Source organism: Podarcis filfolensis, assembly GCF_964270895.1.
Source record: "Podarcis filfolensis genome assembly, chromosome: 7".
Taxonomy (NCBI): domain Eukaryota; kingdom Metazoa; phylum Chordata; class Lepidosauria; order Squamata; family Lacertidae; genus Podarcis; species Podarcis filfolensis.
Window position 1 is genome coordinate 35,083,225 of NC_139603.1, and position 17,390 is coordinate 35,100,614.

The 17,390-nt window shown below is 40.0% G+C and overlaps 1 protein-coding gene across 1 annotated transcript in view; it reads right to left on the reverse strand.

Moving 5' to 3' along the window:
- The window catches only part of CTDP1 (CTD phosphatase subunit 1), a 47,966-nt gene that overhangs the window by 16,955 nt on the left and 13,621 nt on the right, over window positions 1-17,390 (reverse strand). Inside the window, exons 6-11 of the mRNA XM_083623746.1 lie at window positions 14,509-14,599; window positions 12,258-12,424; window positions 9,165-10,229; window positions 8,293-8,434; window positions 5,784-6,014; window positions 3,378-3,537 (exon numbers count right to left, since the gene is read on the reverse strand). Of these exons, the coding sequence (XP_083479872.1) occupies window positions 3,378-3,537; window positions 5,784-6,014; window positions 8,293-8,434; window positions 9,165-10,229; window positions 12,258-12,424; window positions 14,509-14,599 (1,856 nt within the window). The remainder of the gene's footprint in view (window positions 1-3,377; window positions 3,538-5,783; window positions 6,015-8,292; window positions 8,435-9,164; window positions 10,230-12,257; window positions 12,425-14,508; window positions 14,600-17,390) is intronic.

Consider the following 17,390-nt stretch of genomic DNA (forward strand, 5'->3'; position numbering starts at 1 on the left):
AAAAGGCAACAAAACATCCTCTTCTCCCAAAGAAAACATTGGGAGCAGATAGTCATGTCACTCAACACCTAGTGTCCAACAGATTTTTTGAAATGTATTTGGGAGATGGGGGGGCAGGGCATTTCCATCAACGCCCTTAAACAACTCCCCTCACTTTTGTTAGAGTTATTCAAAGGCAAAAATTAAGCAGGTGCCTACAAATTATTTTTATTTTTGAGATTTTCACTCACACTCTAAGAGCCATAACTGTCCCAGCACCACTCAATATTATAGGAAAAGGAACTGCAGCCATCCCAAAACCTGATCCCTCTAGAGTCCACATGGCACACTACTGATGTCATTGAAAGCCACCTTCTATCATTTCTTATTATTGGTTATACTGGCTGATAGGAGTTAGAGTCTAACAATCTATGAAGGGAACCAGGATGGTTACCCCATAGACTCATAGGATGTGTTGGTGGCTTAGAGAATGAAACGCTTCAGGTGCTAACTTGACTGCTCAAAGTTATTGCCAGCTGATACTGCTCTTGGCCTCTGAGGGAGACTAAGTTCCTTTGAGACATAGGGTTCTGGTAATGAGCTCCGCAGCCCTCGAGGCTGGCACCCATGAGGATGACCAAGGGAGGCTCCTGGAAGGGGTGCTTGTGGTTAGGTTGGCAGGGTTCAGCTACCACTGGAGAACAGAGTGGAGTTGGCATGGCAGGACACTGGAAAGTGACCCTTCTGTGCTATGGTCTTCTGGTGGTGGTGGTGAAATCATTGAAGTAACTGTAAACCAAAGGCAGGATGCCTAGACAAGAAGCCATGAGGCTTAGTGAATGTAACAAGGACATTAGGTCTGCTGATATTCTGGTAGTCTGGGAAGAAATGCCTGGACACAGGTTCATTAACTTTTTTGGAGACAGGACTACCTGGGCTTAGGCTGTGTCCATTACGGTCCTAAGGTATTGAATGTTCTGAGAGGGCAGGATATTGCTTTTTATTTCTTAACCAGGAAGCTGTGAAATTCTAGTGTTGAAAGTGTGCTGAATGTCTTGTAGGCTTTCTACCTCGAAGGGAACCTCAGGAGGTGGTAAACTAAAAACACCTTTCTACCTGAGGTGGAATACTTTTGTGAAGACTCTTGGTGCTGACAACAAACACGCAAAACTTGAACTGGTGATGCTACCTTAAACAGGTATGCAAACCTGACAAACTGCTGCCTTGAAGGAGGCAATGGTGCAGCTGCTCCTGGGGAGGAAAACACCAGCCTGGACCCAGAAATTTATTTCAACCACTCAGGTGTCAATACACCTTTTACGGGGATCTGGTGGTAACATGAATTCCTAAGCCTCCTGTAGGTAGACAAAGGAAAGAATCTCAGAACTAGAAACACTCTTATTTTTATATAAGAGAAAGGGATGGGCAGACTAGAGATTGGGTGGAGTTAGGGGCAAAAAGCATGTGCCGCTACATAGCTGCTGTTCCAGAATGACTGGAATCTTGAAGCACTCCTCTTCAGGAGCAGAATGCAAACATTTTGTTGCAGGTTACACTTTGATTTCCTGTGTTCTTCAGGATGCTAAAAATCAACAAGCAGTTTCCTTTTGATACAGAGAAAAGGATCTTGATACGAAGAAACAAGTGCATACTGTCTAGGTCTGCTTTGTAGGATACAGAGTGGGATAACTTTCAAAGCAAACTAAAACGAGGTTCCTAGAAATCTTCTTTCTTTTCCAGGCGTGTTATACTGCCATTGAACTATAATGATGACTCTAATTTGCCAGAATAGTGCATAGAAGTGTGGGTGGATGCAGAAGCCTCTGACTTTTGGTGCCTGGTTGTAATCTATTGGACAGAGACAAAAGCCAGTTGCATCTCTGACCCTGTCTCCTACCTGCATGCAGTTCCCACATTGTCCACAAGGGAATGCAGTCCTCAGCTGAAACTTCAACTATTCCTGTTTTACTATGTCTTAGGGAATGCAAATATATCACAGGAATCTCCATTTCAACTAATTCTAAGTTTTAGGGCACCTTAAGACTGGGACACGTTATAAGAATCAGCCAATACTCCCCAGTACAATTCTACATACATTCTGGGAAAGCATCCATGTAGGTCGCAAGTCCATTCTGCCTCCAGCAAAGGGACCAGCAGGAGACCAAAACAGGCTGAAACATCCAGCACATTTGATGTGTGTGAACATAAAGACAAGTTGAGGCAGTGCTTTCGATTACTGCTATCAGAACTAATGTACCTCTGCAAAAACTTGTAAGGACTTGACCATTTGTGGGGAAATTTTTATTCAACTATTAAAGTAAACAGTGTGTGGTTCTTGGGGAGTTATTCATCTTCAGATTATAGGCTGCTAGCAGTTTCTCCATAGCAGCAGGGGATCCAGCCACTATTTATTTAAAAAATGCTTATGCAGATTGTAGCTATTCTTAGTAATTGCCTATACAGGACTCAACATTTTTACAATTCATACAGAGAATAAAAGCTGAGTAGATGGAAATAAAGAAATGACATTCTCTGGAGCAAGCAATTCTGACACACACATATGCAAAATAAAATCAGTATTATTAAGAAACTAAGGAAGAAACCTCCAATTGCCCCACTATCCTTTAGCATCCAAATACAAAAGTTTTACTTTCCCATCATAAGGCTGAAGGGATACAAAGGGCATCCTTCATAAGAACACTGCATGAACTATGGGCTGCAGGTGCCACTGAGGCTCTAGTGTATCTGCTAAGATTATAGAGAGTCCCTGGATTTCATTTCTAATTGTGTTTCAACTTCAGGAATTGCGGTGATAAGTTCTGAAGTGCGAAGCAAAAATATTATTGGGTAAAAATGAGATAAAAGAAAAAATCTATGAATCAAGGTATTTCAAGAAATAGCTCAACTTCATCTCATTTGAGTGTATACGTTTCAGAATAAGACTTCATAATATTCAACTTTCATTTCATATCTGCTACACATATAAAAAGTGTTATTTCTTGCCGGGAAAGGAAAGCAGGGCCAGATATTAAGTAACTATACAATTAAAATATTTAATATCTATTACATGTTCTGCAGTATGTTACATGTAACCAAATATATACAGATGAGCCTCAGGTAGGAAACACTGGGTAGTAACTGCAATCAAACTGTGCAGTCAAATTCCCTCTGAATGAATATAAAATGTATGTTATGCTAAGAAACAGATAATGTTTCCACATTCAAGTTCCAGATGAAGCATTAAGATAAACCAGTTTATCAATGGAAATTAAAAATCTCATTTTTGAGCCTAACCGTCACTCTTCATCTTCCCATACCCTAGAGGTGCTTGGATATCTCTATTGCACTAAAAACGTATCATGTCACTTAATTACTCAGCAGTACACAATCGAACTCACCTCTTTATCCATACTTTCTAAATCTTCTTTACAAAGAGTGTATAGTGGCATTGTTTCAGACATACTTGGCTGGCGTTTCCGTTTAGATGGGCCAGGCTCTTCATTCTCACTTGCTGGCATCTCCTCTTCATCAAAAAGCTGTTGGTGTGGTTGAACAACTCTGAAAAAAGATTCAAAAGCTCTGCATTACATAACTGTTATGATCTGAACTGAATAGAATGTCAGGATAGATTCAGTTTGGAATACAGATCCATTTCAAAACTCATACAGTGGAAAACTTTGCCCCATTCTTCATGTTGCTCAATATGGATTTCCCTTTTCCACACTTCAAAGACTTCTGAAGGCAATGCCAAAGCTTTATCAATTAGAAATGCAGAAAGAGTGAGCCACTCATGACCCTGATTCTCACAGTAGCACTTGTTCTCCCACGGACAAATTAGGTAAAAGTTTGAACCTGTCTTCTTTCAAATGTAGAAACAGTCCCTGCTCCTGCCAACCTAGCAGTTCGAAAGCACATCAAAGTGGAAGTAGATAAATAGGTACTGCTCCGGCGGGAATGTAAACGGCGTTTCTGTGCGCTGCTCTGGTTCACCAAAAGCAGCTTAGTCATGCTGGCCACATGACCCGGAATATGTGTGCTGGCTCCCTCGGCCAATAAAGCGAGATGAGCGCTGCAACCCCAGAGTCGTCCGTGAACGGACCTAATGGTCAGGGGTCCCTTTACCTTTACTATAGCCACCTCACTTGGGACTCTCACCCCACCAGAACACAGACCCCAAAGAAAGCCTATGTTTTTTTGCCACTAAAAATTGATCCAATTTTTCTAAAGCATTAGAACAGAACAACATTATGTAAAAAAGTAAAAAAGTGTTCAGCCCCACTGTAATTTGTTTTGGATAATATAAATGTGCTTAGCCAGAAGTTCTTCTTTGGCGATCACTTGTAGCCATGTAAGATTGTCTTACATAAACATAGTTTTAACAATGAGTCTGTAAGTGACTGTGGAGATCAATTCTGGATCCACATGTCCTTCCACAGTGGGGACATTGGTTTCTGGGCGGGAGTTGATCATGGTGTGGATTTGCCAAGCGTGCCTTCCTCTAAGCACGTTTCTTCCTTGCATCCTGAGTTCAAGTGTCTTCAAAGCCCATGACACCTTTGGTAAAGGCTGTCCTCCAACTGGAGTGCTTGCAGGCCAGTGATTTCCAGTTGTCAGTGTTTATACATTTTTTTTAGATTTGCCTTGAGACAGTCTTTAAACCTCTTTTGTTGACCAGCAGCATTACGCTTTCCAATTTTAAGTTTGGAATAGAGTAGTTGCTTTGGAAGACGATCATTAGGCATCTGCACAACATGACCAGTCCAACGAAGTTGATGTTGAAGAATCATTGCTTCAACACTGGTGATCTCTGCTTCTTCCAGTACACTGATATTAGTTCTCCTGTCTTCCCAAGTGATGTGTAAAATTTTTCAGACACCACTGATGGACTCTTTTGAGGAGTTGGAGATGGTGTTTATAAATGGTCCATGTTTCACAAGCATATAGTAAGGTTGGTAGTACAACAGCTTTGTAAACAAGCATTTTGGTTTCCCTGCAAATGTCCCGGTCCTCAAACACTCTGCACTTCAACCGGGAGAAAGCCGCACTCACAGAGCTCGGGCAATGCTGGATTTTGACATCAATGTTGGCCCTTGTGGAAAGATAACTGCCTAGGTAGGAGAAGTGATTGACATTTTCCAACGTTACACCATTGAGCTGGAAGTAACCACAATAAGGGAGAGGGTGAAGAGGGATTCTTGTTTCCCTACTTTTATATTACAAGTGGCTAATCCTGTTGGGGGACTTGACCCCTACACACATACTTTTTCTGGTTTCTAAGGCTCCACTGAGTTTGGCAGCAGTGGCAGAAAGATTTATTTATTTAAGTAAATATGGAGCTGGGGTAGGCAGAATCCAGCACCCTGATTGGGATACAAAGCACCTCACTGTTTATCATTCCGGTTCATCACTTCAATTGTTCAACAAGTACAGAGGGAACATTGCCTCACCCTGCTCAGCTGATGGCAGGGATCAGCTAAGGAGGGAAGTTCTCTGTGTGTATCCCTGTGGCTACCCCAATAGTGCATATTTTGTGTATGCAATGGTGTGAAGTGGCCACACACACCATTGGCATGTGCTATACGCACCCCACCCCCAACTGCCCAATGGTGAATGCAGCCAGGCGAAAAAGGTTAGCCACATCTGTGTTACACTTTTCTTTAGGAAAAATGTAGTGTCACACATGGACTCAAGAGCACATATTGCAAGAGGAAAAAACATTTGGGATTATTCTTTCACAATCTTGTTTAAAATATTAATGCCAAACAAAACTTGAAAATGATTTATGAAATGTTATGTTCATCTACCTGAATAAGGAATGTTCCCCATGGACGGGCAGAGAGAGAGGAGGAGCTGGTGCTTGAATATACAAAGACTGGCTGGAGCTTTGAGATCCTTTCCTAATTAATTTTCCGGTGTTGGGATCATAAAGCCGAACTTCAGGACCAGGCTGACACTTGGGATGAATGGGAGTTGGGTGGAAAAGAGCAGTCTGGAAAGCACTGTGTATATCTGGAAACATGGCAGGACTGTACTCTCTGTTAGATGAAATGTTTAAAAGACTTAAGTTAGCAGTCAACATTCCTCATATACACACATAAATACATACATATATGTATACTGTACAGTATATAAAAATAACCACACGCACACACTTGGCCCACCACATCTCTCCTGACTGTTTTAGTCCAGCGCTGTCCCACCTGCCCTACACCTGATGTCATACAGGGGCAGGTATGGGGCATATGTCAAATGTGGGACAAGTAAGTGCAGGGCTTGGCTGAAAAGTGCTTTGCAAGTGCTGCTAATTTGCAGGGCCTCCAAAGCCCCTTGCACAGTGCTTCCCAAGCACCCAACAACCAGCACAGCATTGTGCCCAGAACTTCCCAAGTGTTAACACAGGGAAGTTTGCTCAGGTGTGTGTGCAGCATTTCCCAGTGTCTGACAATCAACTGGCCGTTGCACATTTGGATAGCACTGTGCAAAGGGCTGAGAAAGCCCTTTGAACTCTCTTTTCCCACTCCAGCAGGCTAACTTGTTGACATATGACGATCATCTAGTGTCGTGATGATGCCAGATAATTGACAGGTGGGTGGTCCTGCCCACTTGCCAAAGTTGGCCCACAGTATACATAGTGGGTTTGAACTTTCAACCATAGATCAGCAACATTTTTGGAAAACAGAAAAGTAAAAAAATGTAGAAAATAAAATTCATCAGCGATGTAAACACGGGCAAAAACTTCTTGATTTGTGTCAGAAAACTTCTAGGTATTCCACCATTAGGTCATTAAAAAATAAATAAAGTGAGGGTCCTTATCCAAAATTCACAAAAAGAAAAGCACCATTTCTTAATGTATAGTTAGTTTTAGAACACACACCCTGGCTACATAATGCTAAATTAGGGATGGGGAACCTTAAAAGAGGAGTTATGCAGCCCCCACAAGTATCTCTGTCTGGTCTTTGGGACTCTCCCTAGGCTGCATCCTAGGCTGCATCCTCAGGACCCACTCCCTACTGGTCCAGCTCCACACCCTCCTTGATTGTTAGCATCAGGTTGAAATATGACCCTGAACTCTGATAATGCCTCATGCTTTCCTGGAGTATAGAGAGGGGTGTATGAACATCAAGCCCACTGTACAAAGGTAAAAATTACATTAACTGCTCAGTCCACTTTTGCCTTTGGCCCTACCCAGAACTGGCATGTGGCCCCCAGAAATTTGCCTAGAAAGTAATGTGGCCCTCGATCTGAAAATGGGACCCGTGCCTGTGCCAAACTATGGCTTAGTGCAGTGATGGAAACCCTAATTTAGACTGAACTACACAGACCCCTTCTACATTGATACAAAGAACTGTACATTAAAAATATTCTCATTATCTCTAAAGATTTCCACATTCATAGCTCAGCTGTAAAACAGCAATTATTTCCACAAGAATTCAGTCTTTTGGATCAGATTTTATTAGAGCGCACCAAACAAAACCTGTTATTTACATTAAATAACATCAAAGCAATATTTCCAACTATAGAAAACATGCACACATATCCATCCTACTGAAACTATGGAGCTGGTCTGAAGTATCCTTACTCCACCTAGTAAAACATAATGTAATTTATGTAATACCCAGCTTGATATTGGCCGAAGTCTTGCCCATTCATGGAAACAACACATGTCTGGCAGCATTAATTATGCAATGGCACTCTTTAATCCATACAGCTTATGAATGTTTATGCACATATAAGAGGGGTTATTACTAAGGAAGTGCTTATAGGAATGGAGCACTAGCTCTACCTATCGGTTCTGGGTAGTTTTCATATGTGAATGAATAAAAGCAAGATTAAAACAAAATGCTCCTAAGTTTGTGGTGCTCTTGGATCTAGGCTCAGACCTGGCTGTTCAAGCTGTGGCCAGGAATGCCTATGCAAAATTAAGATGGACGTACCATCTGTGCCCCTTTCTGGAACCTTCTTGTCTTGCTACGGTGATCTATGCCTTAAGTCACTTCATCTTGATTATTCCACATGCTCTATGGAGCTGCCTTTGAAGACCAGGTGGTTTAGGCTTCTTACATGTGGCTCATGTTAACCTCTTTTTGTACCAACTGCATTGTCTGCTTATTTATTTCCAGGGACAATTCAAAGTGCAGGTTTTGACCTGTTGAGTTCTAAACAAATGGCTTGGGTTAAGGTTATCCGAAGGATATAACCCTGTTTAACTGGGATCTTCTCTTTCAGCTATTTGTAAGACTGGATATTAACCGTGAGCCCCATAGGATTTTAAACTCAAGTGTATTATTTAAATAATAAAACATTACTTTTTACCTTTGTGTTTTAAGGTAATCATCCTTCAAAGGAAACAGTTGTTCTTCTACTTTGTCCCAACGCTCCAAGCAGCTCCATAACCAGTCTGGATTTACAATATGGAGATTTTTATAGTTCTCAGCTTGCCGTACTTTTTCTGTGCCTATTTAAAACAGCCAAACATTAGCATAGATGACAGAAAGGCTTTTCAATAAATCAGCATTGAGAACAGTTTACAGGGATTAGGTGCTGAATTCAGCGGGATTTAAGAACACAGCTTGGATGCTTTTAATATTCTCCCCATGCATTTAAAGCAGTCTGTAACATGGCAATGACTACAATTGTAAGGTCTTAGTTGTTTTCACAAAATCAGGATCCAGATGCAAAGGTAAGATAATTTTTGTGTGTGCAACAGAGGCATATAGCATTATAGTTTTGCTGACAGGCCTAGCCAACTGTTCAGATAAACAACTTATGCATTTCTAGATACCAACAGAAGCAAGAAACACAACCTGGGCTAAAGGAGGAATGAAGAAGAAGAGGAGGAGGAGTTTGGATTTGATATCCTGCTTTATCACTACCCTAAAGAGTCTCAAAGCGGCTAACATTCTCCTTTCCCTTCCCCCCCCCCCAAAAAAAAACCACACTCTGTGAGGTGAGTGAGGATAAGAGACTTCAAAGAAGTGTGACTAGCCCTAGGTCACCCAGCAGCTGCATGTGGAGGAGCAGAGATGCAAACCTGGTTCACCAGATTACGAGACTACCGCTCTTAACCACTACACCACACTGGCTCTCAAAGTGTACGAATGTTCTTCAAAATAACTGAATCGTATGACCACCTATTCACACAGAGCCCTAGTTCAAACCCATGTTTTGGATTTACTCATACTTACCAGCTCTTGCTGCAATAAGGTGTGTTGGCTTATTGGGGTCATCTTCATTCAATACTAGGTTTTTTGCAATCTTAGCTCCAAGTGCAGTAGCATGATAATGCTCCCGTGTTTTTTCTATGGGATAATTGGTTGGGTATAATCCACTAAATAATATGGTAACATCTGACAACACTTTTCGTTTCAGTTCTGGCACTATTTTTCTTATATCTGGAATTTCATCTGTTTCTTTTCTCACATATTTATCATACTTTGAGTAATAGTCCGTGTGCACCCGAACAAGAATCTCTTCGAGATATATTAAATGGTCATCACTGTCTGTATCGTCATCTTCCTCTTCCTCCATGCTTTGATCTAAAGATTCTCCCACAGTTATCCCAGATTGCTCACTATTTTGAGATTCTGTCTCTGCCTCTTTCTTGTCCACGCAACCATTTCCTAGGCTACAAAGGCTGTCTTGTTCACTCTCTTCTTGTGCTTCCAGATCGAATGCCTTGGGATGTGGATTGATGCTAGGTGAGGATACAGAGTCAGCAGAATGGTTCAGCTGTCCGTCCTTTTCTACATTCGTATCAGTTCCCACCAGAGGCATTGCACTTTCCTCTAGTGCAGGCTGTTTTGATTTTCTCCAGCTTCTCTTTCCTTCATTTTCACTATCTGTAGCAGAAGAGGAGGAAGATTTCCTAGCATCCAACCCACTGTCACTTTCACTATCACTAGACAATTCAAAGTCCAAATAATTTGTACTCTTGTTTTGAATCTGCTGTTTGCCTACAACTGTCCTATTATCATCGTCTGAAGACACATGAGATTCCTTGGCACTCATCACATCATTAGTAACATCCACTCCATGTTTAGAATCACTTAAGGAGTCTCTAACTCTATCATTGCAATTCAAATTCCAGGATGGAGTCTCACTGCCGACAGAGTTATTGCCATTTACTTCATTTGCAGATTTTTGAATGCCATTGCTTTGTTCGTCTACATTTCCAACATTCTTTGCTTCTTCAGAGTCTCCCGTTGCTGCTGCTGGGTCCGATGCCTCCGTTACTTTTGAAGAATGATTTGCTAAATTAAGAGATATGTATGCATATTAAAATGAATCTGTCTTTGAAGCCAAAATGCTTAGTAACAAATATACAAAAGACCTAACAGCTAAAGACACTTAATCCAATTATGCTTATCTTTATTTAAACCAGAAACCTGGGGTTGTGGTGGTGGTGGTGGAAATAATAGATTACACTTATGTTTTTTAGGTCAACAAATAACTAGGCTCAAAACCTTACATATGTAGCATGGAGATTCAATTGTTTCAGAGGATGAAAAAAAGGTTGAACATCCTATTACAATATAGCACTCAAACACAGCTTGACGTACCAAGTCACAGGGCACAACATGTGTCCCACCTTTGGCACCTTGTGCCTGGGTAACCCTGCCCACCACCACCCCGGCATCCACTCTCACCATGCAAAAGTGAAGCAGGGCTAGCTTGTGTCTGACACACAGGGTGGCAGCAGCAGGGTGGGTGGGTGTGTTCTGTCATTGTGTAGTTCCTCTTAACACGGTAATGCATGGAGGAGGATTACAAGCTTACAATAGCACAAGAATGGGGAGATGGGAAGTCCCTTTACACAAGCAACAAATAACAAGCCATTAATAGAGAAGTAAGGACACTTGTCTTTTCAGACTTATTGATACTCTGCCTCAGGATTCCAGGCACAAGATGCACGGCTGCAACTGAGGCCATAAGCTGCAATATTTTTAATGGGGCGGGGGTCAGTAAAGTTTTGAAATGAAGACAACTGACTTAAAATAGATCTGATACAGCATGCCTGGCTTTAAAAGCACATTTACTAAATATAAAGAGGAAAACAAAGGTACCAAAAAGGTTAATGTTCTAATTTTAGCACACCCAAATAACTACACATGGATGTGCTATTTTCTACTAAGCTACTTCAATGGAGCTTAACTTCCACTAAAGGCACCTTTAGTTTCACTGTCACCATCTGGAAACATGCTTACACTACTGGTTAGTTTTTGTGTAGGCTGAGGAGACTGATTTGGAACTCTTCTGAGCCACATTCATTTTCACTAAAGGAAGGTTCTAATAACAACTAGCCTGTGGGCAATTTATCACACTTTATACTCTTCATGGTTGTGCTTGTGACTGGGGGGTAAAACAGACATGACATTTAAAAAGTCTGTGTTTTTTGTTTTTGCCGTCCTTTAAAATAGCAGTTATGGGGTAGAGGGATTCATATGGGACGATAGGGTTGAAGACCTTCCAGGGCTCATTTTTCCCAACAAAATCTCTCCCTGCCCACAGGTCAGGTAATACTGCAGTCAATGACAGCTTCAGGGACAAAAATGGTTGCTTGGAGTATGCTGATATTTTATGGGAAAACAGCACGGCAAGAGAAAGATTTTAAACCCTGCCCTACCCTAGGAGCTGCTATTTTTTAAAATGGTGCGGGGGACGGACCCATAAGAGTCATGCTTAATATAATATCTAGTTTGCTCTTCCAAACTATTTTTAACTGCCAAATTTGACTTGTACTGCATCAAATTGTTAAGTTTTATGGAATACAAGCAATTTTAGTAATGGAACATTTTTCCCATGGAAAAAGATGATACAGTATTGTATCGTCTTCACAGCAGGCAAGCAAGAGGGGCCCTAACCCTGTGTTAAATAATGCTGTGCTCCAATTAAAGGATGTATCTTTGGAGAATGCAACTCGTGATTTTAAATTTGATTTCAACTTGAGGCAACTTGGTGCATTGAGATTCCCCCAAATGCCGTGTAACAGTGCAACAAATTCTATAGACCCAGCAGATCTGCCTGAGAAGTAGTATAAATACAATGAATAAAGGTGGTCCACTATTCTGGTAAAAGGTAAAGGTAAAGGACCCCTGACATTTAATTCCAGTCGCAAACTATTCTGGTAGTCAAACTGAAAAGGAATCTAAATCTGAAATCCTCACTTCTACTGGTTTTGAAAAACTGTTTTAAGATTAGTTAATGAATTGTTTAAAAATACCATGTTATATTTACCTTGCAAATGAAGAGGAAACATGAACACACATTAAAACAGTTACCTGTTTTTCTCATTTGAACTTCCCTTGATCCAGGCGGTGCATTAATATCGCCTATGCCCTGAAAGTATACGTATTTCTTCACAGTTATCAAATTAGGTGCATATTTCCAGACATCCTCTCTGTCATCAATAATACAAACCATGGAATCACCACAAGGAAATAAGTTTCTAGAAACAAGAGAAAGATTAAGTGAAATGAACTGATTAGATAACTCTTTAAGTGATTCATATTAAGGCATATCTACTCAATAAAGATATAAAATAGGAAGACATTCTAAATTCACATGTTGATTACAGTCCTTTACATTATCAGTTTGTTTTCTTAAAGCAACTACGATTTCATCTGTATCATCACAATGATTAATATTTATCAGTTTTGCTTAAAACTATCCAGAAGCTGACCAAAGAAAACAAACCATAATATTGAATTGACATAGATACATATAAATATATATACACATACACAAGTCCTTCACTTTTAAATGCATAGAAAATAAAAATCAGATCCACCAAGAATGGTTTTTTTTTTATAATCAGCTGTTACGAAGATGGGCAGTAGAAAGCATCACCTGTAACTCTGCCACCTGGAAAACAATTCAATCAATCACTGCTTTCAACTAAGCTATATTATGTGATTAACAAAGTAGTGTCAGGTACCACCTAGTGGTACGATTGAGGCTGTTCTCCTGGACAAAACGATAGAATTGGCTTATAATCCAAATAAATTTAGCTTTAACTTTGAATGCCATTAGAATTTTCAAGTTGGGGTGCAGCTGTTTATGATAGAAATGTTGGATATGTAATGGGAGCACAAAACTTCCTTCTTATAAATAAATCAAAATACTATGACTCAGCTTCTTTGGATGGTAAAGGTAATAGTTTCATACTCAAAGCTTTGATATGTGCAGTACATATAGAAACAGCATAACATTCAATCATGCTGCTTAAGAGATTTAAAATAGACCTATTACCCATGAAAATCTGTTTCTATCGATTTGTCAGGCAGGTCAGAGATCCTGCTACACTGATGTATCCAATACAGCTCTGTCCAACTAGGACACAAGTCCTACTTAGTTGCACAGTTTTCTTAGGGCCTGTAATAAATCACCGTATTTTTCGCTCTATAAGACGCAGCAGACCACAAGACGCACCTAGTTTTTGGAGGAGGAAAACAAGAAAAAAATAATAATTCTGAATCTCAGAAGCCAGAACAGCAAGAGGGATCGCTGTGCAGTGAAAGCAGCAATCCCTCTTGCTGTTCTGGCTTCTGGGATAGCTGCACAGCCTGCATTCGCTCCATAAGACGCACACACATTTCCCCATACTTTTTAGGAGGGAAAAAGTGAGTCTTATAGAGCAAAAAATACGGTACTCCCCACTTTCAGCTCTACACAGAGAGACTGAAGGAATCATTGGGTTCATGCGTTTCTGCCCAATCCGCTTGCCAAATCTAGAAGATAATGTCTGCGACCAAAGGTGCTGAAAACCAAAGATGCTGAGCCTATTTGAATGCAGGCTCTCTGTTTTTCTAGATACTGAATATACTAAACAAAAAAGGCTTATATCCAGGGCAGGGGAGATTTCTACTGAAATACCTGGGGGATGTTCTGCTGTGGGTGGGTGTGCACAAGTGGAGAGTGTAACACCTGAACAGGCTCCTATCCTGCAGTTCCCAAGGTCAAAATAGATATGATGGCAGCACGCCCAACCCCAGTCATGCCAAATCCCTACAAAAGCAGAAGGGGAGGGGGAGGAAGGGGGAGATTTAAAGCATGGTGTGAATGGGCAGAGCTGAACCCTTCCATCACCCATGGTTTCTCCCTGAAGCAACCTTAAAAACAACAACATATTTTTGTTCTGATTGAGCTCCATAACACAAAGTAACCTCCATTGGAACCGAAGTAGCTTTAAAAAAAGAAGTAGTTTGGGGCAGGGAATTCAAGTGCAGAAAAAAGATGCACTCCTATAAATAATTCTAACTCTCATTCCTGCCACCTGAAAATCACTTCAAATGCAAAGTTATAGAAAAACAAAAGCAATGGCAATCTATTTTCTTATCAGTTTCTGTTAATGTGGGCAGGATATAATCTCCATTGCTTTATAATAAAAAGGCATTGAGATGTTTATGTTTATGACCAGGAGTGGCAGGTTGGGGAGTTTTAAAAAGTAGTTAGATACTGAAATTATGTTATTTGTTTCCAGCAGTATCCCTCCAAATGCTTCACGAACAATATTCCAATCCCAATACATACCTAAGGTTCCCAGTTTTAGAATATGGATCAATACATTCATCCCTTGACAATATTCGATGGGAAAAAAGCTTCTTTTCGGAGTCCAAGAATGCTTTTAAGGAAAAGAAGTTCAAAATTAATATGTATTTTCCACAAGAATCATCATACTTAGTATGATTTTCTTTGGAATACCACAGGATCGTTTTAGCCAAAAAACAGCTTTGAATATGAATTACTGTGCATAACTAAAATTTATTAATGAGATCCCCAAATACATTCATCTACTACATAAACCATAAATACTACACATAAATAAAGAGACTGGTATTAAGCCACTAAGGCTGCAATCCTATACACCCTTACAAGCAAGTCTCACTGAATTCAATAAGGATTATTTCAGAGTAGGCATGTATGGTATTGTGCCATAAATAATTTTAATAAATACTTGCTAATATAAATTGCAACATGACTGATAGGGCCACAATAACATGTCTACTCAGAAGAAAGTCCAATGGAAATCCATGGGGTTTTCTCCCAAGCAACTGGGGTTATGAGTGCCTCCTGAATGTTTTTAATAAAATGTGAGTTTTCGTTAGAGGGAAAAAAGATTTTGAAGTTTATATTTGTAGTTTATTCCTTAAGAGTAAACATAGCATATTTAGGTCAACATATTGGCCAGTCAAGCATCACATCTTGTTTTGCGATACAACAGTATACCCCATTGTAAAAACTTCATAGCAAGTCTCAGCATTAGTCGATTTCCCCCATTTGTTCAGTGCCATGTCTTGGGTTTGTAGATAGCCAAAGCAGTGGAAAGCATCTTACAATTCTTAAGCAAAGTGGGCAAGTTAAGGGAAAGTTTAAATAGGAGTTCTTGTAGTTGCAGGTTTTAAGTTATACTTGTAAGATTTGAACATAAATACTTCTGAGCTATCTTGAAATAGTAACAGCTTTGTTTTTTAAAACATGGCTGGATGACAATTGTCCTGAAAAACTGATTTTTAAGGACTATAATCAGGTAAGAATTCTGCATTCGATTTCTTGGCTACTTCCTCATGTTACATAAACCATTTTTAGTTTCATCAGTGGGGGAATCACATTAAAGTAGCCCTGCACTTGTGGTCTACCAGTCACATATTGCAGTTTCATAAGCCTCCTGGTTTAGCTGCCTGCCAGAGATTGCACAAATTAAAGGGTTGTCAAGCATCTGGCACCACAAAATATATGTCAGGGTCGGCTGCATTCACTTTGGTGGGTCACAGGTTGCATTATTATATATCTGGAGAAGCCCAGTGCAAACTTTGTTTTATAAACTAACACTGTCAAAATTTCTGATAAAGTTTTTTTTTTTAAAATTGTGACCCCTATGGTACTGTGCAATATCCATTTCTAGACATGACTGGTGATTCAGGGAGAGATGTGATGCACTTTGAAGGATTTGACTGTTCAGAGGCTATTGACGCAGCGCTTTCTAGAATTCCCTATAAAAGGTTTCAGTGACACACTTCCCAATATCACTAGTCACCTATCAAAAATTGATACATGTAGGCAAAAACTATTGTGTCTTACAGGAATAACTTAAAACCCACAAATACAAGAAAACTTGAGAGTTAAGGATAGAAGTTCAACCTTAACTCACCCGACTATGCTTAAGAATTTCAGCAAATTCATGTAGGGTCATCCCCTTGCAGTACCTAGGCATAATGAATTGAAAGAATTAGCTAGACAGAACCATCACCAAGTAAACTTAGAAAGATGCATTGGCCTACTAAAGTGAAATAAGCCACTTAATGTAGAAAATAAAAGCAAGGTGTGAATATTTTAAATAAAAATGTTACAACAATATTTCCATAAATGGTCTGTTGTTTTTTCTCCACGTTCATTATCTACACAAGTCAATTGCTAACTAGATTGGTCGGTGGGCTAGATCAAAACACAAGCCCCCTCCTACAAGCTCCTCTCAGCTGAGTGAGTTCACTTTGTGTCCTGGAGATAAAGGTAGGACCTTGAACAACAGAAACAGGGAGAAATGATCACTATATCAGCCAGTATATCAGCTGACCAGTCCTTTATTAATCTATATGCATCAACACATGTAGATTAGGGTTAAGGAGAAAGTGGAAAAAAGAAGGAACAGATGCTTCTTCTTTCAACAGATACCACCATCCTGAAGAGACCAATTAGCAGGAATGAACAGCTTACATAAAAGAATCAGTTGAGGAATAAATCGGGATATACTTTCTTTTTTTGTTCTCACCTGCTATTTAATTATATAAAAATAATACATTATGTGTCAACTGACACTTTCCTAAGAACATATTTCATTTATGGGTGATTTACATTTCCTTGCATGAACAACAATACCCAGTGGCTCGATTAGCAACAAACTCAAAGTAATGGTTATTTAATGACCTGGTTTGCACAATCAAATCATGACTCAACAAGCCAAAATATGAATGATTCCATGCACTTGCATGCGGCGTCCATCGCAGAAATGGAGAAACAAACCAGGAAGCTGCAATTAGCTATGGCTTCCCATTATGTGGCAACCAGAAACAATAATTAATGGTTTCCAAACAAGCGAAGATTCCCAACTCATCCTTAAAAGATGTCCTAATATTCTAACTTGGTTGGACTGAATCTAGCATAGTTTCCCAGTATGCATGTAAAGGGAAACTGTGGTTAAGTACGGCTTCAATGCTCATTTGCCCACTCACATGAAAAGAGGACTTTGGGGCTGCATGAGGGTGATGCAGCCTGTGCAAATCCTAGTTTATTAAGCAGAGTTAATAGATTAAATACATTTCTTTCTCAACCCAAGAACTGCATTCCCTTATAGGGAACCTTTATGTGCACCCCATCAGCATCCATTCCCATTATCTTTCATACACATGCTTACACCC